Source organism: Mustela lutreola, chromosome 3 (genome assembly GCF_030435805.1).
Source record: "Mustela lutreola isolate mMusLut2 chromosome 3, mMusLut2.pri, whole genome shotgun sequence".
Taxonomy (NCBI): Eukaryota; Metazoa; Chordata; class Mammalia; order Carnivora; family Mustelidae; genus Mustela; species Mustela lutreola.
The window spans coordinates 121,123,968-121,151,734 of NC_081292.1; the positions used below are offsets into that span (position 1 = coordinate 121,123,968).

At 33.2% G+C, this 27,767-nt stretch overlaps 1 protein-coding gene across 1 annotated transcript in view; it reads right to left on the reverse strand.

Annotated features, from left to right (window-relative positions):
• Positions 1 to 27,767, reverse strand: part of LRP1B (LDL receptor related protein 1B) — a 2,000,743-nt gene that overhangs the window by 332,789 nt on the left and 1,640,187 nt on the right. The window contains exons 42-43 of the mRNA XM_059166755.1: positions 26,034 to 26,223; positions 22,387 to 22,591 (exon numbers count right to left, since the gene is read on the reverse strand). Coding sequence (XP_059022738.1) covers positions 22,387 to 22,591; positions 26,034 to 26,223 — 395 coding nt within the window. The remainder of the gene's footprint in view (positions 1 to 22,386; positions 22,592 to 26,033; positions 26,224 to 27,767) is intronic.

A 27,767-nucleotide genomic window follows, 5' to 3' on the forward strand; every position in this document is an offset into this window, starting at 1 on the left:
TAAAAGCTATTACTTGAAGAGTCTATGGGGAGGATGGCTTTGGAAATATTTTCCTGTATTTGTCAATTTGGTTTCTTTCTTATTTTCCAAACTAAGCAATTGAAAATGTGGAAAGAGAAATAAAATATCACAAAGCCCAGCTGTCTATGGGACACATGTTTATCCGTCATCACACTCATGATCTATTGCAGTAATAAATCAAAAGAACCACACTAGTTGTGTAATTTATTATAGCAGTAGATCAGCAGGGGGAGGCCTCCAGGAGCTGAGTTACAGACATGAACCTTGCATCAATGCTTTTATTTACTTCCTCTATTGAAGTTTGATATAAGAAGACAGAGTGGGAGGACCTAAGGTCAGAATTGAAAACTCCTTTTGCATAATTTTCTAAATGGCTTTCAACATTTAAACCAAGGCAACATTATTAATTTCCTGGGACTTATTTTTCTATGGTAATTATTGATAATTAAGTTTTTCTACCTTTCAGTCAATAAAGATTGATTGAGCTGGGTAAAAATTAAATCATTTACTAAATCTGTCTCATCATGAAACTGGGTCTGTTTGAAAACACAGGAGGATTTGCAGTCAAAACCCATTCTCCAGGGTGCCTGGGTAGCTCAGTTTAGTTAAGTAGTTAAGAGTCTGCCTTTGGTTCAGGTCATGATTTCAGCATCTGGGGATGGAGTCCCACCTTGGGCTTCCTGATCAGTGGGGTGTCTGTTTCTCCTTCTGCCTCTCCCCCTGCTTGTGCTCATGCTCTCTCTCTCTCAAATAAATAAATAAAATCTTAAAAAACAATCCATTCTCCATTTCTGCTTGGCCACACCCTATCTGCCCTCAGCCCCATAGTAATGCCACTATTTCCCCTTTTAGAAATTCCAAAGTTTAAAAATATTAGCATATTTTGAATAACTTTGCCACATAATGTTTGAAGACTGCCTCGCTACTTATATTATATATTACAGATATCTATACTTCTGTAAAATATTTTATGGTTAATAACATTTACACCTCTGCTATTAAAAGTATGGAAAGTTTAGGACAGCCAATCTCTGGATCTGAACAAACCAATTCACTAAACTGAAATCTGCATTTTAACATTATCTCTAGAAGCACTGGCTTGTTAAATAACACATCCCCCCATCTTAGGTCTATATAGTATAACTTTGGATCTAAGAATAAGACTGAAACATTTAAAACACACTTAAAAAAATGCTAATGCTTTCCTAAAACAAAACTGCTGGGGAAAAGGTAACAAATACGCAACGACAGTTTTGGAAAGATCATGGATTATATAATGATACAAGGCACATGAAAGAACTCGGTCCTTTGTGTCTCATGGATTTCGTTCGGTTACTACATCAAGTTAACGAACGGTAAGTGTCTCTACTACTTCGCTGGCAAAATTGAAATAATAATGGTTGTTTGGTGATAATTATGCCAAATACAGACTAGACCAGTTAGGTATCCACTAAATGACAGCTATTATTAAAAACAAAGCAAAGCAAAACAAACAACTTTTATGGTTTTGAGCAGCTCAAATACACAAAAACATGGTATAAAAATTTATAAATTTTTGGATGCTCAGAATAAAGCCAGTGACACTGTCCCTGGCCAGGGACCTATTTTCTAGTCTTCAGTTCCTTGCATACTGTTGTATAAGGCATGCCTTATGTAACACATCATATCCGCTCAGCCACACTGGCTTAAAGACTTATGACAACTTTTTCCCTTCCTCCCTACCTCCTTTCCTTCCTTCCTTCCCCTCTTTCTCTCTTCCTTCCTCCCTCTATCCTCCCTCCCTCTCTTTTTTCTTTCTTTCTTACTCCTGTATTTCCTTCCTTTCTTCCTTTCTTTATTTTTCTCTTTCTACAGTTGCTGTTATCAAGGACTTCATATAAGCATTGTGGTTTCATTTTGTGCCTGTGCCTAGAGCCTCTGACTAGTCCTCAGGAGGCAGGAAATTAATGACCCATGGCTCAAATCTCCAACCAAGAGGAAAGGACCAGCAGAAATGTTTGTCTCCTTCCCTCTGCCCTACTTACGCATGGATTATCCTAAAGTGCCAGAGTTTATAGGCCTCTCTGAAGATGGTTTCAAGAGATGAAATCCATTGCACCTGATACCAAGAAGTAGCCAGCTCTGTAGCACACCTCTTCAGATATACTGGTCCTACTTCCTGGGATTTTATACCTCATAAAGAATCAGAATATAAACTCTTCTCTCAGGGTTTTTTTTTTTTTCTCCTTAAATCTGGACTGAGATAAATGTTTTCACATTTTTTTTTTTTTTTGGTCCTTATCTGAATGCAACTTCTTCTATAATTTATTTTAAATTGTTCTTTAAATTGACTCATTACCATACCAGGGAATCTAGTTATTAGTTAGAAGAAACAGAATGCAGCTCTAAAAATATCTACAAAGAAATGGAAACAATGCTATCAAATTATAATTAGATACTATTACCCACCAAAGTTTAGTCTGAGTTATCTTTTTCCTGTTTCCCTCTTCCATCTCAGTAATAGACTGCATGTCATGGGGGTGTTAAATATATACTAGCAACACAATTAATCTTTCTTCCCAAGTCGATCAGAAGATTAAAACAGAATTAAGAAGAGGACTTTTCACACTATTGCATTAACTTTAAATCGATGCTATTTCTGTGTACCACCTGATATCACTGATAAAGTCCCACATTTGGAAGGAAATGTGCTAGGCACTGAGAAGACCAAGAATTTGATGATTCCTATGCAAATCTGTCCAGACACTCTAATCAGGTAAGAGAAACCCAAACTGTAACTTGGGGAAAAAAAAAAAAAAAGATATTCACATTTAGTGTGTGTATGTATATATATACACACACATACATATACATATATATAGATAGATATATACACACGCATACATATATATATATACATATACATTTAGTGTGTGTATATATCTATATATAGATGATATATATAGATTTCTTTTCCTTCCTGTCCAAGGCAGCATTATCCAAGGCATTTATTTTGTTCAACTATTATACCCTTTAATATCCTTACCATTCAGTAGCCTCAGAAGTAGATAGACTGAATGAATAGGTTTCGTTTTTTAAGGTAGCCAATAGAACCCCATGAGGTATTACTACACTTTCCTGACTGTGTTCAGCTCCAGCTCCCAGTACTGAAAGTAAACTCCTGGCACTTTAGCCCTCAGTGTCTGGAATTATTATCTTATCAAGATAAACTACTGATTATACAAATTTGCAGCTGCTACATTAGTGATCACAGTATTCTCTTTGAATCCTGATGAAAATATTAGCCTACAAATCTGCAGTACTTCTTGCTTTTAAAAGTTTCTTCTTTCATGTGAATAGCTGTTTAGTTTTACATCCTTCTAAGATACCTTTAGTCAACATTATTTACATTTTCCTTCCATTTTTCTTTATTATTTTTTGAACTTTAATAACTAGGTAATAACCGAGCTCATTTATCTTACTAACTTAATTTTAACTTACCTAGTGTTAAATATTAGCTTGTCCTTTTGTAATTTAACATCCTAATTGAGAATTATTAAGTGCATTTATATTTTGATAGCCAACCTATTTTTTGATGATTTATTTGTTAGTATGGTCTAGTAGAATTTATTTAGCATTCTGATATTCATTAGCTCTTAAATAATCTCAAAGCTCATCATGTAAATAAAAGATCTTGTTACAATAGTTTTGCAAATCTTAGGGCCATGGAAAACATCTATTTTTCATGCTAAACAATTTGTTCCCCTCAACTAAATTGAAGTAATATATAACTTTAAAGGTTTCTCTTAATGTCTTGGCTGTTGGAAAGCTCAGAAATAAATGTATGTTTTTGCTATTTATTTGTAAACATACTGTGTGTGAGCTTTTATTATAGACTAGTTTAAATTATTTTTAAATAGTTGAAATAATAATTACCTAATTGGCTTTCAACAGTTTGCTAGCATTCTAGATATTTTCAAGAGTCAAACAGAAAGAAAATTAAAGATATTGTCTCAAGCTTAAATAAATTCAAGTTAGTTTTTGTGCATATAATAACTAATAAGAAATACATTAAAATTATCTAGAGGCAATACAAAAATTTATCCACAAATTTGGAGAAAAATTCACATAACTTAATTCAGAATTTCCTGAATTTCAATATGAAACTTTTCCATTTAGTAATTTCCCCTTTACACACTAATTTATTTCACCAAAGAACATTACTTTAAAACTTTTTTGCATGCTTTTCCCTCTGTTTGATTTCCAAGCAAAATTAATCTGGAAAAAAAATGTTTGTGTGTTTGTGCATGCACATGCAAGATAGATTTCCTTTGCTATCTGTTCTTTGTATCTTTGTATATGAATTTCTACAATGAGGCAGGTGGGACAGGTGGCTGCTTCTGAAAATTCTGTCTGGTGCCTAAGAAACTGAAAGCTTCCAAGATATACTAAATCAATCCATCAGTATCAGTATTACAGTCTGAAGGGACACCAGTTATTTTCTGGGTGAATACACTAGTTGCCCTGGATATTGACCATTTATTCTTCTCTAGAACACATCTTTTTTGAGAGAGCTCGGCTTTAGTAACACTTTAATTTGCACGACTAACCAAGCTGAACCATCACTGAAATGTATGTGGATTTAAATCAAGGGGATTGTGTTCAAAATAAACACCATTAACCTTACTGCAATAACATTCTTATCTTACCAAATAGGAATATCAGTTGTACAGACTTCAGAAAATTACCCTGTATGGCTGAGGCCTTCAAAAATAGTTAATCTTTGGTGTGTTTTTTTTTGGGGTGTTTACTTTTTTTATTTTATATAGGAAATTAGTATTTTAATTTCTCTTTTAGTTTAGTAATCCATTTGCTCATTGCTTCAGCAAATATTTGCTAAATATAGCAATATACCAGACTTTGAGCCATTTGCTTTTGGAAATATAAAGATTAATATGAATTCTATACTTCAGATGTTAGTAATCCTATAGAAGAAGCAATGAGACAATTTATGATTTAATTTAATTGATATAATTCATGTTCAAACAAATGTATATATATGTAGTGAGTGCAATCACAACTTTAAAATTATTATTTTTTAAATATTTTTTTATTAATTTATTTGACAGAGATCACAAGTAGGCAGAGAGGCAGGCGCGGGGTGGGGGGGAAGCAGGCTCCCTGGCTCGATCCCAGGACCCTGAGACCATGACCTGAGTCGAAGGCAGAGGCTTAACTCACTGAGCTACCCAGGCGCCCCTAAATCATTTTTTAATTTGCACTGTTCAAGGGGAGTTTTGTAAAATTTAGCATTTGTATGCAATTGTCCAGCACCAAGTTGCATGTAACACTTTAACTCTTCAAAATACAGCTTATGAGGCATAAACTATTAGTGCTATTTTATAGAAGAAACTAAGGCACAGAAAGATTAATAAAATGTCCCAAATATATTAAATAATATGTCAAGGATCCAAGTTTTACATCAATATCTATCTCTGTAACCTAAACTTATTAATTTCTGTCACATCATAGTGCTTTTTGAAAGGTGATATGTTTTATTTTGCAGCTAAGATTATCTCTGTGAATAAAATAATCAACATGTGTGGCATCATCTTACATTAATATGTAAAAAGACACGTCCAAAGGCTTACCTATTTGAGTTCCACAAAATCAATGGCAAAGTCACAAAAAGTATCAGAAGAAAATTTTATACTAGTTTAAAATATAGAAATGGTGATTCAAAAGATTACGTTACTTGCTGAAGATCAAATATCTCTTTAGAACCAGAGTCAGGAAGTAAAACAATTTCATCTAACATCAACTTCGGACTTCTTTTCACTCCCTTCTTATTCTTACTCAAACACTGGAATTTAGCAATGTCATTTCATCATATAAACTTCATTGTATTCACAGTAACATGATAACATGTATCCATCATGGTTACAGATGATAAAATGTAGACAGCACAATCCACCATCTTTATTTCCACAATCTTTATGTCTTGTGGGGAACCAGTGTTTTGATGTCTTTGGGCTCTGATGAATTATAACACAACATGTATGCTTTAATAAATCTTATCCCTAACATTTAAATGTACTGGCAATGCAAGGCATTCTGTTGTTAGAGATTTGTGGAACATGGTTTATATCTTTATTTATATTTTGTAAAACAATAAACATAAGGCATTTTTTTCCATTTTGAGTCCTTAAAAATCTATAAGCACACTGACTTTTGCTTCTGGGAAGATGCAACAGACATAATTTTTCAATTCTTCTCACTAAGTACAACTAAAACTCCTGGAAATTATATATAAGTCAAATGCAAGATGACTGGAAGGTAGAGAGAAGTAGGCAGGGAGCTAGGGAACTTGGGACTGAGGAACAACATGGTGATGAGTTCCCTGGACTTTATTTTTGCCTCATATATCCCAGATTGGAACTGAGTAAACTGGCAACTCAGAAAAGCCAATACGCACAGACAAACAATGACAAAAGCCTGCTCTTTCTAAGCAAAAGACTGGAAAACATTCTAACTAACGAGGTGCTATTCTAACCAAACACCACATAAAAAAACTGTGACCCACCCACACACACACACCAGCAAAGGCCAAGTGGGGAACCTGGACTGGCAGGTGGTGAGGTGCCCTTCCCCTTTCTCCTAGAGTGGTGTCCGAAGAAGCCTCCTGCAGAATCAGGACTTTTAGCATCATCCAGGAATAATGAAGCTAATCCACAGTGCTGACAGAAAAAAGCAGCTAGGAAACTATAACTCCCACCATTCCTATCCAGAAGTACAGAGGACAAACAATCATGCCTTGGTGTCAATAGAGCCTGAGTGGGGAAACTTGGCTTCTACCTCCACTTGGCAGTAACAAGGCAAGACCTCACCTATCTCTCCTATAATGATACCAGGGAAAGTCAGTTAAAACAGAAGGCTTAAATTAGATGCAAAATTTCATACAATAAAACAATAATATCCAGGTTCAATGAAAAATCACTCATCATACCAAGAACCAGGAAGATCTTAAGAGATCTAGTCTGGGTAACAGTGTATTAATTTCTTTCTATTTTTCCATTAATATATAATAAATCTTCCCATGGAACTAATACATATTTTATGCCATCATGTTAATGTATTCATAGAATTCTATTGTTTTATTCTTATTTTATCACATTTCTGTTTAATCACTATTCTTAAAGATTAGAAAGTTAATAGAAATTTAGTAAATTCAGATATAATTTGAATATTCATGTCCAAGTACATTTAAAATATATAAAAGTCAATACTGATACAATAATCTGGATATTAGATTGTATTTCTTGAATTCAGAGAAGTGTCAAAGACAATTAAACACCTGAGTTTCCAGTAGCCCTTTAGGATTTACTAGTCAATGGGCTTATTTGTAATATATTGGACTGAAATACCTGTAACATAAGTTCTGTATAGTCCATTGGCTAATCTGTTAGAATTAAAGTTCACAGAATTCTTCTGGTAACTAACAGTCATTTTGTTTTTGGTCTATGGTCCATATAGCTATTCATAGGTGCAGAATCCCATGTAGTTGAGGCATTCTAGATAAAACAGAAAGAATAATTTCCTGCCAAGAAACCTTTCTTCACATCTCACTTTAAAACAATTACTCATCTTAATGGTTCTAAATGGAAGCAGTTCCATCCCTTCTGGGAGTTTTGGAAAGTACTGGTTGTGATTTTACTTGACTGTGGCATGGGAATTGGGTAGAGAGATGGGAAGCATTGACTAGGAAATTCAGTAGATAGGAACCAGGAATCTGGTTGTACCATGTCATAGAAGGCAATGCTGTACAATGAAGTAAGACTCAGCCAAGTTTCACATGTCTTACAAGATTTTTTACAAAGGTGAAAATCTACTTATAATTATGAAAATCTAGATTTTAACTCCATTTTACATGTATAAAAAGTATTTTTAACAGAGCCCTTTCCTATATTGTTTTTCAAGGAAAGGAATTTCTACATAAATTGAAGGATAACTTAATTTCATTGTGTTTAGATAATTATCAGGAATTTATTATTAATTTTAAAGAACATTTGATCACTTCTTTACATATTTCTCCCTTAGTCTGTACATTTACATATCGTGCTATATCTTCTTTTACACAAATTACTTTATATATGTTCTTTATTTTAAACTTCAGGTATTAAATTGAGCTTAGAAAATTTATAAAGATAGATAAAATGCAAAAAATTTCATTTTAGAATAGGAATGGGAAGGTTACAGAACATTTTATACAATTAAAAAAAGGGACAGTGCCTCTAATAGATAGTTGAAAACTTTACTAGTTAGCATTAGATACCACATTCAGAAGCATTAGAAATTAATGTTGCTGTTTTGGGCCTTGGTTTCCAAGTCTACAGATTGTCCCAGTTAGTGGTGGCAAAATGTTCAATTCACTAAAATTTATAGTGATGTTCATTCTTATGTTGTCTTTAAATTAAAAATTATAATTTTTAAAATCCAAATAAATTTTACATCTCTTAAAAATTGAAATCACAATGCCTATTTTTTTTTTTTTTGATGATAGGATATGGTTTGGTTTGGCTAAGTAATTCAAACTTATGTCGCCAGAAAGTTCACTTTCCTGGGTACTAAACCTATTTTATAAGTTTCAGAGTCTACTATTCTACAGATTTTATACTACCATTAAAATGATGTTTCAAAAAGAATAGATATCATAGACATAAGTACAGATTTGGAAGAAAGAAAGAATAAAAAGGAAGGAATAAAGAAAAGAAGGAAGGAAGAAAGAAAAAAAGAAAGAAAAAAAATGATAGATGTCTTTATTCATTTATGGAATGAAATAGCTGATTCTATAAGTAGAAAAGAAATATATGGTCCTATAAAAAGTAAAGTATCTAATATCCTTGTGATGAATATCACTTATAATTGACTAGCATTTTTTTTAATTTGTTTTCCTATTTTTTACTCAAGAGAGTTCATATCATCAGAATGTGTTCGTAAGGAAGAACATTATCCCATTATCTTTCCCATTCTAAAGATAAATCTTAGGACTTAGTATTTTTCCAAAAAAATGTGCTCTGGAAAAAACAAAACAAAACAAAAACAAAAACAACAACAACAAAAATCTTTGCACAAAGTTTCTAAAAGAGTGTCAAAAATAAGAAACATCAGCAACTGCAATTTCTAGGGACATGAACAACATCACTTTTGGGAAGGTTTGTGCCACTCAGGTAGCTGATGCCTTCCAAGAAATGATTAACACTTACAGTGTAACTGCAGGGAGAAAGGCTATAATCACCCTGTCTTAGCCCCTGTCAATATTAGTTATTGTTTCAGCTCTAGGAACAACAAAGATGACAGATATAGAACAGAAATAAAAATGAACAGAATGAAATCACTGTTTGTTTTTTTTTCCTTTTTCTTTCCTTTTTTGGGGGGCGGGGAGTTCTAGTAACTCATCAGTCCAGAAGATTAAATTGTATATTGTTAAGCAGAGAACGCTTTTCTCAATGAATATGTAGGTAGAACCACCACACAAGTTAATGTGGTATTTAAAATTAGAAAAACTGAAAAAATTACTGCATTTTTATCAGTACAAGTCATATTTAAACCATGTGTGGATCTATTTTATTATGACCTCACCATACGATAAAATCAAATATTAAAACCTGAGTTTGATAGAAAAAAATTAAGCCTATGAGTGGTTTTTCAAAGCTAAATATTAGTAGATAACTAAATTAGAAAAGGTAAAATGTATTTTTATAACATATCTCCTTTTTCTGATACATTTTTGATTTTTGAAAGAATTTCTTTTCCTGATGTATTGATTAATAAAGGATTACATAATTTTCCCTTAATAAAATAAGTGATTTGTAAGTAGTGTACTAGTACTTTTCGAATTTCTACAACACCATCTTTAAAAAAGTTATCTTATCACAACACTATGCTATGTTTCTCATTTAAGATTTATAATGTGGATGAGCAGATTAAAACCTTTAAGGTATAATACTCTAAATAAGCCTATTAAATATAGTTTAAACCATATTTTCAAAAATGTGCATGGTCACAGTTTAATTCCTACGGATATTCAAGAGAAGACAAATTCCTCAAACACCGTTTGGGAGGACCATGGCATTGTATGGAATTTGTGGCCTTACAATATCCAGATTTTATAGAATATCTCCAAGCTTTATCAATTAACTACATATAGGTTGCTTCCTTCTCATTAAAGAAGATGCACTCTCAAATAATTCAAACTTCTTTCCAATCAGTGAGTTCCCCTGAGAATATTTGATAACTCACTTTCTCTCTCCCCTCTCTCTTTCTCTCTACTGCATTTCTTCTCTACTGTCATCTGTTTCACCCAAACTTAAAATACAATAATAATAATAATAATAACCACACACACACCCATATAAAGGAAATGATCTTTTCTGAAATTATTTCTCTGGCCACTCATTAATTTTGCTTTCTCTCAGCCCTTTTTGACTTTATAAGTTGAACAATATTTGTTCTCTTCTTATATTCCATGGTCAGCACCTAAATCTTTCACATAACTTTTAAAGCTTCATAACTTTACTTTCTATTTCCTAAATATCACTTTTTAAAGATTTTATTTATTTGACAGACATCACAAATAGGCAGAGAGGCAGGCAGAGAGAGAAAGGGAGAAGCAGGTTCCCTGCTGAACAGAGAGCCTGATGCAGGGCTTGAACCCAGGACCTTGAGATCATGACCTGAGCCGAAGGCAGAGACTTAACCCACTGAGCTACCCAGGTGGCCCAATATCATTATTTTTAATCCTATGGTTTTCCCCTGTGACACATTTCTGCAGTGCCTTTGCCAAAATATAAAAAAATAAAATTCATTATGTTGGTGTATTGACTTGTTTGAAAAAAAAGTATATACAAATTCTAAGGAAATTTATCAATCACATTAATATGGTTGCCCAAGGGGAACACAATAGGAGTGAGCAATGAAGATAATAAGAAACACACACACAAACACACACACACACACACACGATCCTGACACAGACTAACCAACCAACAGAAGATTAAAATGAACTCAACTAGCTACACAGGAATTTTTCAGATAAGAAGCATTTAGCTTCTATGGGGATCTAAGAAGAAATCTGTTCTAAAAGGTATTCTTTGATTTCTAAGACTTCAACTCAGCTGAACAGGAACATTTCAAGTTTAGTATTGATTCTGGTCATACTTTTTTACATATGTTAGTTAAAAAGATATAAGTGGGAAAATAAAAAATCCTAAGTGGATAGGATATCAGAAAAATTGTTCTGCTCTTTCAACAGTCATCATGTAACAGAAGCATTTTTATAGTTAGCATGATACTATATACTCCTAGAATTTTTTTTTTACAGAATAAATATAATTTCTTTTCTTTCAAGGGAAATATCTTGTTATTAAATCTTTAAACTTAAGCTAGATTGCATCTTTAACTTTTCCTAAAAATAATTGATGACTTAGCTCTCACTTAAACTCTCAGTCTCATAGTTCTATGGATATCTTAGTAATAGATTATAAAAATAGGTAATTAACCATGAAAAGAGGCTCAAAATTATAGGAGGTATCCAGAAATTTAAGTCAACTTAAAAAATGGCATTCAAGATATTCTGTGTACAAAATAATGATTAAAACATAAGACACAGTGGTTAATATATAGAAATGAGTGGTAATTCCATGGCATTAACCATGGACACTATGGCAGAGCAATCACAGAATTTTGATAACTGGCAAAAGAATAAGATAACTTTGGACACATACACATACCTTTATCCAATGAATATGATAAAATAAGAGAACATGAATGTTGAAAGTAAAAAAAAAATTGAGTCTTATGCATTATTGGAGGATGGATTATGTCTACCCATGAAAAAAATACTTCAGTGTTTTCTTTACATTTCAAATTACAATGGTCAGGTCACTACAGAGGGTCATCTAACCAGTCTATAGTTCTTAAACTATACTGTTATTAAAATAAATGAGAGCATAAAGAACCCCCCCCTTTTTGGTAAAAGTTCACTCAATTCCTAAATCCTTGTGCACCTATAGAAAGGTCAGATCCTGTTTCCTTACTTGCATGGAGATTTGCCTCGTGTGCTTTGTATGTAAAAGTATTGTACAAAGTAAATTAACCCAATCAAAGTGGTAATGACTGTCTTGAAAACAACAATTCTCACTAAGTATTTGAAGCATTGTCAGAGAAAGAGAAAAAATGCTGGTGTGTTCAAGTTTATATCAGAAGCCTAAACTGAGACCTCAAAACCAAATTCATAAATAAATTTAACCTCAAAAAAGAAAAAAAATGCTTAAAACTAAAATAAGTTGTTTCATCAAGTATATCCAGTGAAATAAGAAAAAAAAAAATGACAATGTTCAAGGTGTGCTTAAACAATCATCTGGCAGCGATGTTGAGATGGAGAGTGTTCACGTGTACATTATTTGCTATTAAAACACATAACAGCTAAAATCAACAGAAATAATGTTCTCTAATTTTGTGAAGATAAAAGTCACTGTGAATTCAAAGATGTAGAAAAGATGACCCCTGTCCTCAAATCTAGTTAAGCTGATAAAATACAGGTTCATTCAAAGATGGCTAATAATACTAAAATGAATTCTTGACATTTCAATTATAATTCTTAATATTTTGAATTTATATCTTACATTTGGAACAGAATTACAATTATTAATTTATCTCCAATCTTTTCTTATTCTATAGACCTTAAATTCACTCATAGAGGGCTCTTTCATAAATGAGGCTTTTAGGAACAGTGTCATGAGTTAAATGCTAGTATCTAGATTTGCATTGGAGCTTTCCAGTCTATTACACAAACTTTCAAAAGAAAGAAAAAAACCCCTCCCACTCCCAGAGATCAGCCTTCTTCCACTTATCATATTAAAAGAGAATATTGTTCAGTTTATCTTCAAGTATGGAATCTGTGACACAGACCTAAAAAACCATTATCTTGAAAGATAATCACTCTGTCATTAAGGAGGGATTATGGGGGAGTAATATTATTTGGAGCTTTTATGGCTTTGGGAAGAAAGTAGAGGAAGAGATAATTTTGTTAATAACTGGTTTAGCATTTTTGCATTGGCCTGAAGTTTTGAGGTTCTTCATTTTTGAGGTTCTTTATTATAGTAATTTTTATGAAACTAAGATAGATGTGATAATGAAAGATTCTGAGTCATCTAAATCCTGGTTCCACCTAATTTGCCTTAAAATAGAAAGATAGATGGGCATATCAGCATACTCCCTACCTGCAAAGTGGCTCCCACTCCATCACATTTAGTGAGCAGCCTCATCCAGCAGGTAGCACTGGCCAGGACCAGCACCCCTTCAAAGAAGCTATCACCTGTGTGATCCTGCTGGTGGCCTCAGCCTGGACTGGTGCTACCCTCAAGTGGCTCCCACCCTAGGGCATGAGGTTCAGGAAACAACTCCACTCACAAGTGTGCCCACAGCAGTCTCAGTCCAGCCACAATAGAAGGGTACACAGGGGGCACAACTGGAACACCTGTTTCTGGTGATGAAGGGGGGTTATTCATCTGGACCCCCACAGGATACCTTCTGCATAAGACCACTACTTTCACGACTAGGAGATATACAGCCACCCTAACAGAGAGTTAGGCAAAATGAGGAGATGGAAGAACATATTCCAAATTAAAGAAAAAGAAGAAACCTTAGAGGAAACAAAACAAAACAAAACACAAAAACAGAACAAAACAAAAAAGCTAAACAAAATGGAATAAGCAATCTTTCTGATTGTTCAATCTTTCTTATTGCTCAAAGCAATGTTCATAAAGACACAGAACACTAAAGAATGGATGAAGACAATGAGAACTTTATCAGAGAGATAGATAATATGCTTTTAGGTATAAGAGCTGAAGAATATAATAACTGAAATTTTTAAAATACGCTAGAAGAAATCAATAGCCGATTAGATGATACAGAAGAACAGATCAGCAATCTGGAAAACAGGGTGGTGAAATCACCCAGGTTGAACAGCCAAAATTTAAAAAATAAATAAACAAAACATGAAGAGAGTTTATGGGATCTCTATTAAAACATTAAGTGCTTATTGGGGTTTTAGAAGGAGAAAAGAAAAAGAAAGGTGCAGAAAACTTATTTGAAGGATTAATAGCTAAAACTTCCCTAATGTGGGGATGGAAACAGACTTCTAGGTTCAGGAATCAAAGAGAGTTCCCAACAAAATGAACCCAAAAAGTTCTATACCAAGACACATTATAATTAAAAAGTCAAAATTTTAAAATGGAGAATCTCAAAAGCAGGAAGACAAAAGCAGCTAATTATACGCAAGAGAACTCTCATAAGACTACCAGCTGATTTTTCAGCAGAAAATTTGTAGACCAGAAGAGAGTGGTCCACTATATTCAAAGTGAGGGGGAAAAAAAAATTACAACCAAAAAGACTCTACCTGGCAAGATTTTAAGTCAGAACTGAAAGAGAGATAAAGAGTTTCTCAGACAAAGTTAAAGGAGTTTATCACAACTAAACTGGCCTTATAAAAAATTTCAAAGGGATTTCTTCAAACAGAAAAGAAATGGCCATCACTAGAAGTAAGAAAATTATAAAAGGAAAAAAAAAAAAAACTCTCTTAGTAAAAGCAAACATGCAATAAAAGCATAGATCAACCACTTACAAAGCTAGTATGAAGGATAAATGACAAAAGGAATAAAGTCACCTGTATCAACGACAATTAGAGAATTCACAAAATTTAAAAATTCAAAGTATGACCTCAAAAACATAAAACATGGTTGGGTAGTAAAACTTTAGTGACTTTAGAACATGTCTGAACTTAAGTGACCATCAACTTGAAGTAGACTGATTATATAAATATACATTTACATATATATTTTATAAATATATAAATAACATTTATAAACATTTATAAATAAATATATATTTAATTCAAAATTTATAAATATCTCTTTTATGAATATTTCAATTTATATTAATTCCATTGTAATCACAAAGGAAGAAACTATATAATTACATGAAACATAAAGAGAAAATAATCCAAACATGACACTAAAGAAAGTTCTCAGTCACAATGGAAGAGAGCAACAGAAGAATAGAAGAGCAGAGACAAACTTGAGAAAACAACTTAAAAACAGTTAACAAATTGGCAATATACATACCTATCAGTAATTACTTTAAATGTTAAGTATACTAAATGATTCAATCAAAAGACATAGGATGGGCGGCAATGGTGGTATAATGTTGAGCATAGCTGCCTTCTAAAAGACAAAGCTGAATGAATTTAAAAAATCAAGTTCCATGTCTATGTTGTCTATAAGACAGTCACTTCAGACCTATAGGCATACAGATAGGAAGTAAAGGGTTGGGAAGAGATAGTCCATGCAAATGGAAGCAAAAAGAAATCTGCAGCAGCAATATTTGAATCAAAACAAAACAATAGACTTTTTAAAAAGATTTTATTTAGTTATTTAACAGAGAGAGGGAATGCAAGCAGGGGGAATGGGAGAGGGAAAAGCAGGCTTCCCACTGAGTAGGGAGTCTGATGATGGGCTTGATCCCAGGACCCCTGGGATCGTAACCTGAGCCAAAGGCAGATATTTAATGACTGAGCCACCCAGGTGGCCCCAAAACAATAGACTTTAAAACACTGCGACAAGTGACAAAGTGGGCATGACATAATGATAAAGGAATCAATCCAACAAGAGAATATACCAGTTTTAAATATCTATGCACCCAACATTAGAGTACCTAAATATAGAGAGCAAATATTACCAGACATAAAGGGAGAAACAGATAGTAATATAACCATAGTAGGAGACTATAACACCCCAGATATATCAATGAATAGCCCATCCAGATATAAAATCAATACAGAAATATTGGCTTTAAACTACATATTAGAATAAATGGACTTAATAGATACATACAGAACATGCCAGCCAAAAAAACTGCTGATTACCTTGTTTTCAAGTGCACATGGAACACTCTAGGATTGGTCACATGTTAGACCACAAAACAAGTCTCAGTAGTTTAAGAAGTGCTTTTCCTTATCATAACAGTATAAAACTAGAAGTTAGTTACAAGAGAAAGACTATAAATTCACAAAGATGTAGATATTAAACAACATGTTATTAAACAAGTGAGTCAATGAAGAAATCAAAAAGGAAATAAAAAGAATACATGGGGAAAATAAAATTGGACACAAAATACTCTAAAATCTATGGAACCCAGCAAAACAGGTTCTAAGAGGGAAGTTTATAATGATACAACCCTACCTTAAGAAACAAGAAAACCTCAAAAAACAATCTAACCTTACACCTCATAGGAAGAAAAGAAAGAACAAACATAGTTTAAAGTTAGTAAAAGAAGGAAATAATAAAGATAAGAGCAGAAATAAATGAAATATAAAGACAAAAAAGATCAATAAAACTAAAATATGGTTCTTCAAAAAGGTAAATAAAATTGATAAACTTCAGCCAATTTTTCATCAAGAAAAAGAATAAGAGAGGACCCAAATACATAAAATCTGAAATCAAAGAGTAGAAATTACAACTGACAACATAGAAATATAAAGGATTGGGGGTGCCTGGGTGGCTCAGTTGGTTAATTGTCTGCTTTCAGCTCAGGTCATGATCCCAGGGTTCTGGGATGGGGCCTGATATCGGGGACACTACTCAGGGAGGTCTGCTTCTCCCTCTCCCTCTGCCTGCTGCTCTGCCTACTTATGCTCTCCCTCTTTCTCTTTGTCAAATAAAAACATAAAATCTTTAAAAAAAAATGAAATACAAAGGATTACAAGAGGCTGTTAGGAACAACTATATGCCAACAAACTGAACAACCTAGAAGAAAAGGAAAAATTCCTAGAAATGTACACTTTTCCAAGACTTAATCAGAAAAATAAAAAAGAAAGAAAATGTGAACAGAATGATTTCCAGCGATGAAATTGAAATAGTAATAAAAAACCTCCCGAAAAACAATTTTACTAAATCTATGAAGAACAAATATTACCTATTCTTCTCAAACTATTCCAAAAAGTTAAAGAGAAGAGGATGCTTCCAAATTTATTCTACAAGGCCAGCATTACCCTAATACCGAAACCAGACAAAAGCATTGAAAAAAAAAATTACACACCAATATTCTTCCTTCATAAACATACATGCACAAATTCTTAATGAAGTATTCACTTTAATTAAAAATGAGCAAGAGGACCTGAATAGAGATTTTTCTGAAGAACATACAGACGGCCAACACATACATGAAAAGATGCCCAACATCACTAATTATCAGGGAAATGCAAATAAAAACAATAATGACATATCAGCTTAGCCCTCTCAGAATGGCTAGTATCAAAAAAAAAAAAAAAAAAAAAAAAACAAGAAATAACAAATGTTGGCAAGGATATGGAGAAATGGGAATGGTCATCTGCTGATGATAAGAATATAAATTAGTGCAGCCACTGTGGAAAACAGTATGGAAGTTCCTTAGAAAACTAAAAATAGAAGTGCCATATAATTCAGTAGTTCCACCTCTGGGTAATTTGAAAAGATACGTTCATTACAGCATTATTTACAATAGCCAAGATGTGTACGCAACCCAAGTGCCCATCAACAGATGAATGGCTAGAGACCATGTAAAATACATAAAATACATATATATTGGAATATTACCTCACCCATCAAAAAGAATGAACTCTTGCCTTTTGTGAAAACACAGATGGATTTAGAGGGTATTATGCAACATGAAATAAGTCAGAGAAAGTCAAATGCTGTATGATCTCATTTATACGTGGAACCAAAAATACAAAATAAACTGACAGAACGAAAGCAGACTCATAGATACAGAAGCAAACTGCTAGTTGCCAGAGGTAAAGGAGTTGGGGGGTTGGGCAAAATAGATGAAGGGGATTAAGAGGTACAAACTACAAGTTATAAAATAAGTCACAGGGATTAAAAGGACAGCATTGGGAATACAGTCAATAATGTAATAACTTTTTATGGTGACAGATGGTACCTAGACTAAATGTCTGATCACTTTGTAATGTCTATAAATGTTGAATCACGATGTTGTACACCTAAAATTCATGTAATATTTTATGTCAACTACACTTCATTAAAAAAAAAAAAACAGAGAGAAGACACAAGTGAAAACAGTTTTATGTCAATATTTGATTGTATTTATAATAGAAAGTTAACACATTTTCTCTGTCCTATGTTTTTAGGTAACAGAAAAATCTCTGCAGTATTCAGTGTGCATTTTACTAAATAAAAAATTGCTATTAGTTAAAATGTAACTCTGCAGAATTTATTTTTCTCAAAGACAGAATGAAGCAAAAGCTAGAGATTATATAACTTTGAAATCTTCATTGTATTATTTATTTATATGGCCCTATGGTTTCTATAATTCAACTATCCACATGCGTATTTATTAAAAGCCAGATGAATGGGACACAGATTTGCTCCTTTGCAATGAAGATAAAGATAAGGAAATCTAGATGGATGTAAAAATGTAATAAAGTTTGAAATATTTTCCAAGTTTTTGGGCCAAATCAGATTTTTTTTTATCATAAAAGTAGAGGAAGAGTAACATGTAATTCTAAGTTTGAGACAAAATTGGTTAGTGTCATGTGGGGGGATAAAATCATAACTTTTTTTTTTTGTAAGATTTTATTTATTTATTTGACAGAGAGAGATCACAAGTAGGCATAGAGGCAGGCAGAGAGAGAGAGGAGGAAGCAGGCTCCCCACTGAGCAGAGAGCCCAATGTGGGACTCGATCCCAGGACCCTGAGATCATGACCTGAGCCGAAGGCAGCGGCTTAACCCACTGAGCCACCCAGGTGCCCTAAAATCATAACCTTTAAAGTAATGTTCTCCTCAAATTTGCCTCTCTACAGGACAGAAATATTTTTCCCCCATTTTATTGAAATATACTTGACATATAACATGTATAAGCTTAACGTGTACAACATGATGATTTGATATTGTATATACTGCAAAATGATTACCACAATAAGGTTTGTTAATACTTCCATAACCTCAGATAGTTAGAATTTGTGTGTGTGTGTGTGTGTGTGTGTGTGTGCGTGGTGGTGGTGTTGGTGAGAATATTTAAAATCTACTCTTTCAGAAATTTCAAATATACAATACTGTTCACTATAGCCTGCCAGAAAGTATCCTTATTTAGACAAGGATGCAAAATGGAGAGTTGAAATCTTAACTAGGCATATATTTTTCTAAGTGTCAAAAGAAATCTTTTAAGTTATGTTAGAGATCTGATGACTGAACCACTTAGAGTAGCTATAATTGCCATACATAAAAGTATACTGTAGGGGTAAAAGCAGAGAAGGTATATAAAAAAGAAAATAAATTGAGGTGGATAAAACATTGCTATAAGGCACTATAGAAGCATTTTCTGTATTAGTCCCTAGTAGAAAGTAGTACCACATCCAGGACAATGATTTTCCCGACTGACATTTTAAAAACATTATCCAATACCTTCATTTGGAGTTTCTTTGCTATATTCTTGGGCACACACTTTTGCACTATATTGTCATAATAATCTTGAAAGTTAGGTAGAGAATTTGCATAATATATTAGAAAACTAAAATTTATGAAGATTGAATGATTGGCCTTTATTTTTAATTTACTATTTTTTTTTTTTACTGATGATGGTTAATTGTCATCTAATAACTATCATTTTATTTCATTAAAAAGCATTTAATTTATTTACACTAAGGAAAAAAGAATACCCATTTCTCCCATTCCCACCACCTCTTTTAACTACCAATGTGTTCTCTGGATCTATGAGCTGTTCGTTTACTTGTTTGTTTTTTATGATTCTACATCTAAAGGAGGTCATAAGATACTGGTTTTTTTTTTTTTTGTTTTTTTTTTTTTTTTTTTAAAGATTTTATTTATTTATTTTACAGAGAGAGATCACAGTAGGAGAGAGGAAGGGAAGCAGGCCCCCTGCTGAGCAGAGTGCCCGATGTGGGACTCGATCCCAGGACCTTGAGATCATGACCTGAGCCGAAGGCAGCGGCTTAACCCACTGAGCCACCCAGGCGCCCCAAGATACTGGTTTTTTTCTAACTTACTTCACTTAGAATGCTTCAAGGTCTACCCACATTGTCACAAATGGCAAAATAAAATTCTTTTTTATGGTTGAATAATATCCCATTATATAAATATACTATATTTTCTTTAGTCATTTGGCTATTGATGGATACATGGATTGCTTCCACATTTCACTTATATATAATACTGCAATCATCAGAGGACTGGATATATCTTTTCAAATGTTCATTTTTGCTTTCTTGGTTTCCTTAGAAGTGGAATGGCTGGATTATATGGTATTTCTGTTTTTAATTTTTTGAGAAACTTCCATACTGTTTTCCATAGTGGTGAAAATTTACATTTTCACCATTAGTCTACAGTGTTCCCTTTTCTCTACATCCTTGCCAACACTCATTTCTTATCCTTTTGATGCTAGCCATTCTAAAAGGTAAAAGGTAATACCTCTTTTTTAAAAGATTTTATTTATTTATTTATTTATTTGGATCTTAAGAGAGAGAGCACAAGCAACGGGGGCAGGGAGAAGCAGGGTCCCCACTGAGCAGGGAGCCCAATGTGGTTTTCAATCCAGGACCTGAGGGTCATGACCTGAGCCAAAGGCAGATGCTTAATTGACTGAGCCACCCAGGCACCCTGATCATTGTGGTTTTGATTTACATTTCCCTGATGAGTAATGTTGAGCATCTTTTCATGTGTCTGTTTACTATCTGGAAAAATGTTCATTCCATGCTTCTGCCCATTTTCAAATCAGACTGTTTTGGGGTTTTTGGGGGGCGGGATTGTTTTTTTTTTTGTTGGTGGTGGTGGTGGTGGGTTGCGGGGTATTTTTTGTTTTGTTTTTGTTTTTTGCTGTTGAGTTGTGTGAGTTCTTTGTATATTTTGCTTATTACCTCCCATGGCTTTTAATTAGAAAAGATAGACCAAGATTTTCATCACAGCTATTGCCACAAACTAAACTCATCAGGTCTTAGCTCATTATTTCCATATTCCTTAAGCACTCAACTGTCCTATAATAGTACTACTCAAGGTAGTCACTCCACAATAAGATGAGGTACCTGTGCTAAAATGTAAATCAATGTATTTCTTCAAGAATTTTCTATCTCTCTCTGTTTTTGTCACACACACATATGCATATCTATATCTATGTGTAAAGATATAGACATATACATATATGTGTAAATACAATTAGTTGCCGAGAGATAATTATCTATTTCTATATCTATGATATATAAATATACAATGCATATTTATATATATATAGACACATAATATATAGATGTGTCTATATATATATATATATATGTAGGCATATATTCAATTGAATTAAATAGTATGCTTAATGATATAGACTAGGCATTAACAAATTAGGGACTGCTAGTTGATCGCCTGTTTCTGTAAATCAAATTTTACTGAAATGCTGTCATACCCATTCATTTACGTACTCCCTATAAGGGAATAAGCACTATAAGGCATTGCAGGTGTGATAGAGACAATATGGCCCATAAAGTTTCAAAGACTTACTATGTGACCCTTTAGGAAATGCAGCGGAGGAGTGAAGAGCCTCAGGATCACTTTGTCATTCAGGCATGCACTGGGCTGGTGGTGCAAGAGCAAAGATTTCCCCAGGTGCATTACCACCCAGATCTTAACCTCCTGATCTCTGAGCTTTCCCAGTTGCTAAGGACTGATGTTCTCATAAGATAAGTGGTGCACACAGGACTTTTACTATTCTATAAGCCCTAAATACCTGCTGTAAAGGTTCTACAGGGGCAGCATAAAGACTGTTGCATTAACATTTTATGAGGAGCCCACAGAAAAGAAAGAACATGCATGACCCTGAAAGAATTCCCATTCTTCTCTCTTCAAAGCTTTTTAGGATGCTTTGAGAACCCAAACACAGACAGAGGCTTATTTTCTTCTTTTCCAATGTTCTTTTATCCCAGGGCAGCAAATCAGTTTCATTTCACATTTAAAAATATATAAATAACAATGAAACTTATGCAAATCACTCTAACAATTCCAGTTCAACTAATAATTAGGAAAAACTCAGTTACTGTTTCTCCAGAATAAAGTCTGTAAGAGTTAGACTGTCTCTTTGGTACCGAATGCACTTGAACAAATTTTTCAAAATATTATCCTGTTTTCTTTTTCACTTTATATTCAATTGGATTGGTTCAAACAATTACATATTTTGAAATCCCTTTATATACATATTTTAGACAAGTACAAAGCATATTATTTAAAAGTATGATTGTTTAAATCTATAATCAAGAAATTCTCAGTCAACTTACATGTCTCTGGGATCCATCATATTCACATCTTTCAATTTTTCCCAGGCTGCCATCTGAGAAATATAGTTTCTCTGCACGGTGGTCAATAGTGAGACCATTTGGAGTGAGTATGTCTGTACTGACCACCACTTGAGCGTTTTTCCCAGTCAGGGTAGATCTCATGATACTTGGATGCTGTTCATTCCAGTTGGTCCAAAACATTAAACTAATTAAAATGAAAATTATGATAATAAATTAAAGTTTTCATTAACAACAGAAACAGTAGAAACATAGCTATGTCAAGCTTTAAAGAGAAAAAAGTAAATTTAATTGTCTCATATTTGATGACCCTTAAGGAAGTCTAGGTAATAAGTGGAGATATGTATATTCTATATGCATGTATTTTTTTCTCAGTTCCTTAAATAAAACCTAGAAACAATTTCTGAAAAACACTTGTTTTGTACATTCTCTCAAATAATTTAATTGAGTCAATTTGATGTATAGCGATAATTTATTTTAATCATGGATGAAACAGTTATCTCTTTCTTTAATTGGCAAATATCTAAATCTCCTTCTCTTTCCTGGTTTGCTTTTTAAATTTTGCATTCTCCTTTGCATATGCTTTAGAGAAATACAATTAATAAACTCCTATATTTCTTTAATTTCTTTTTTTCTCTCTTTGTCAGTTTGATATTTTTATAAATGACAATGTTGCTTTTGGAATTCCAAGGTTACCCTCAACTTCCTATAAATATTATCTATTACATACAGATTTTATAGAATGCTTTAAATCAGTGTTTGTTAACCTGTTCTTTGGGGAAGCCTTTACAAGTCACTGGAAAAATAGAGCCTGTAGAGTTCCAGTTTCTCATCCCCATTTTTACCAAAACAACTCTTCTTTCTCTTCTTTTATCTATAGGACTGTCCCTAAGAGTTTACTTGAAGACTGGTTGTTGCTGCTAAGAATGTAACAAGGGAAGGAAGGAAGGAAGGTAGGAAGGAAGGAAGGAGGAAAAAAGGAGGAAGGGAAGAATGGAGGAAGAGAGAGAGGCTGACAGGCAGGCTCTTCTACATATTTGAAGAAAATGCTTAATATATGTTGACAAAGAAAGATTATATGAAATAATATTTCATATTTACAGCAAGATTATATATACTATTCCTATGTATAATCATTTAAAGTTCATATAAAATTATAACCAACATTTATAACTGAACAATATTCAAGTCACAACAAAAATCTTCCTATTTGCTAGTTTAAAATATAACCCCCACCAAGAAGAGCTGGGTCAACTATGCTCTTTGTTAAAATGTTTCATAGCCTTTTCATCTGTCCTATGGAACATGAAAGTTTTCTAAGTGAGCAAGTGTCAAAAATATGTTGTCCTCTAAATGAGTAGATTTGCAAAAACAAATGGCATTCCAGTTTCTTAAATGGCACAGTAGTTTTATCCATACACTTTGACTTTTCAAAGAAAAATAATTAAATCATTTTAGAAGTTATCCATATAATACAAAGTATTAAGCACACTTACCTGCCGTATTTTCCTCAATTATTGGTTTTAGAATAACAGAATTTCTGAAGATATTAATATTCTTTTAATTTCACCTTTCATTTCATAAATAAGAAAATGGAGGTCAGAGAGCTTGAGAATTAAAATTATAGTAACTGGGGGCACCTGGGTGGCTCAGGTGGGTTAAAACTTCTGCCTTCAGGTCAGGTCATGATTTCAGAGTCCTGGAATCGAGCATCACATCGAGCTCTCTGCTTAGCAGGGAGCCTGCTTCCCTTCCTCTCTTTGGCCATGCCTCTCTGCCTACTTATGATCTCTACTGTCAAGTAAATAAATAAAATCTTTAAAAAGAATAAAAATAAAATAAAATTATAGTAACTAAACCAAGTTTTAAACTCAAATGGTTTTTTTACCTAGAATTTAAAATTTAATTTTAAAATTTCTGTTAACCAACTGACATGCATTTTCAAAAGTGATTTGAATGTGTCATTGATACTTTAAATTTTAGTTACATGTAATTTTCAGTTAAAACATTTCAGTGTGTTTAATTCTAATTTACAGTTCACTATATGTAAGATGAAGTGTAATTTTAGCTTATGTAATACATATTATAGGATAAAGCACTTATCAGTTAACTAGTTAACTAGTTTTAACTTATCAGTTAAAACTAACCATATATAATATTATCAAATATCACCCTTGGGTTTATTTCAAAATTATCGTAGAAATTCCTTTAATTGAAGAACACTTATTATTGTCCTCAGAGTCTCCTGGTGAACCTTCAAGATCAATGCACTTGATTCAACAACAAGCTGTAATGTAGTTGGTCTGTGGTATGAGAAGAACCATCTCTGCCCAGGCATCTGAGCGCCTGTGTCCATCTGAGCTAGGTCACCAGAGCTGTGTGAGGAATCAACTTTCTCTCAACCTTGAGTCTTCGCTTATAAGATGGAGGTGTTAAATGAATTAAATATAATCTCATTTCTAGCTCTTAAGAGTGTCTAGATTTAGTTAGTCATATACTGACTAATTTACACACACTCAAGTGGTCAGGGTGAGCGTTTATCAATATATTTTTTTTATTCTTCAATTTTTTTTTGTCACATCTAAAAAGAGTTCTTCTAATTCTATGTGGTAAAAGCCAGATTTGTCTGATTGTTGTTTATTTGATTAATTTAAGAACAAAAGGACTTTCCAGTGGTTAACAAATATTCTTATCATATTATATGGAAGTGGAATTTCATAAATATCTTTTTTTCTGCCTAACCCAAGCTTCATTATTTTTTTCATACAATTGCTTCCTTATGGCATCCACACCAAACCTGAATATTTTTCTAATATTTTTATTACTCTATAGCCTGAGCTCCATACTCCATACTCCATAGCCCTGAGCATTTCTTCTTGTCACAAACTTTGTAAGTATTATTATAAATGCTTGTACAATATATCTTCAAATATATGTGGAAAATTTAGACTATTGTCAAGTCTTTTGAAAATATAGCTTTACACAAAGAGTTATTGTTTTCTCTGTATTTCAACTGGAGAGATTCCCAGTTGCTAAAATTACTTAATTAGATTATAGAAATGTCTCTTGGTTTTCAATACATGTTAACAGTTTTCTTCAGATTTATCATTTCAATCAGCTATGCATTAATGTCTTCTTCTTATACCTTTTCCAGCATAGTATTGTTTCTATTTTCCCTTTCATCATTTAAATTTAAATTTAAAGATTTTGCTGGAATTCTCACAGAGTTGATACCTTGCATTTCACAAGTCTGGATCCTAAGTATTCACATTTATAATGCTCATTTAAAAAAATAATGTTATGAATCAGGAAAGGAGAACTTCAAAGAACACCTGTGCCTTAAAAGGTAATTCTTTTTAAAATTAACATAACTTTGATAACATTTGACTTCTTTTTTTTTTTAAAGATTTATTTATTTGACAGAGAGAGATGACAAGCAGGCAGAGAGGCAGGCAGAGAGAGAGGAGGAAGCAGGCTCCCTGCTGAGCAGACAGCCTGATGCAGGACTCGATCCCAGGACTCTGAGATCATGACCTGAGCCGAAGGCAGCGGCTTAACCCACTGAGCCACCCAGGCGCCCCGATAACATTTGACTTCTAATGAAGAAATAATAATTCACTGTTTCTTACTTTTGGCATTCATCCAGGGCTAGCACATGTGGGTGGTCATCCTCTGACATGGTAATGACTGCTTCCCTGTCAAATGCTCCTGGTCGCGTCTGGTCCACTGTGTGTCTGGTGATGGATGAAGTAGTCGAGCTGGTCCAGTACAGTGTATCCCAAGCCCTGTGATAGGCAAGTCCTTCAACAGAGCCCACATCTGATGGGAAAAAGAAAATAATAAATTTACACTTTTATCTACAAAAGAGAGCTTCTGGATAGAAAAGACATTTAAAATACATTCATATATCTACATGTTATTTTAGCAATAATTTCTTCACAAATTCTCCAGACTAAAAACATAATAATTTTGATGCCTACAATTGATAACTGATTATACACAGCAAAACTGAGTTATGAACTGGTATATTTGTCACAAGAGCAATTTTTACAAAATCATGTCATTAAAGTCTGAAACGTCCCACCACCCCCTCAAGAAAAAAGCCCTCAATTAAGGAATTGATTTTTATTTAAGAAAATGGTGTCTCTTTTGTTCATGTCTTAATCATTAATTTTCAAAAAGTATCTACTGTGCAATAATTTACAGATGCTTTTGAAAATCATATGTTGAGGTTCCCACTGAGGTATAATCATAATGAATTTTATCCTGATACTATATCTGAAGATGTCAAGGAAAAGTAAACACATCAAAAACTACGACAGTATTGAAAAGCCAAATCCAACACCACATTTCCATTAAACAATGGTAGAGAATGTTTTAATAAGTAACTGTAGTAAGTTCTTTGATTCTATTCAACTAATGTGATATAAAAGTAAAAGAAATGAAATTAATTACCAGCTAACATATACTTTAAGTGTTTGTCAGAAAAGATAAATGGTAGTACACGGACTCCAGTACATAAAAGTGACAATGTGAAAAAGAGTAATTATTTCTTAAATTGTGTTCCCAATTACTAGGATAACACAAGATAGCTGTGTTATTTTTCAGAGGAGTTTTGAGTACCTTTTTTAGTATAACCAAATTATTATAGTTTTTCCTTTGTGTTGTTTGTTTTCCTCAGAGTTATTACTCTTAGCATGTTTAATTTCAGGAAGAATATATATAGCTCTGGCAATCAGGCTAAGAAATTAACATTGTAACAAGCAGAGCTTTTCAAATGTATTTCTCTCAAGGAAACTCTAAAAGGAATTATTCAGCTCTTCTAAAGTTAGGTATATAGAGAGGGTTATTTTCAGGTTTAAGATGGGTAAATATTTAGTTTGATGGTTAACAGAACTTAGTGACAGTGCAAAACAATATTAAGTCTTTTGAACTGGATATCTTTAATGTGATTAAGCTTTGTCAGTTTTTTTCTATACACAACAGAGAAAAATCTACTAACAATTCAATTATTAGCTACCATCTATTGGGTACTGTCTTTCTCCTAGGAATGGTACTATTTTGCATGCAATACTTTATCTGTAAAGCTTTGTGGTGGTATTTGTTTTACTGCTCTTCTTTTCCTAAAAAGGAAACTGAAACCCATGGTCACAGGACTGATAGAGTTAAAGTACGATTTTAGGTTAATCTGCCTCCAAAAGCCTATATTCTTTGGCACTACCATTTAGAGATGGGTTTATAGCCCCTATCACTAATTCTCAATCTACACAAAGCTAGAATCAAACAAATGACTCATTAGTTTCATCTTGTCTGACTCTACATGAATTGTGTAACCAGTAATTTACTGTGAGTGGCCTCCTTTC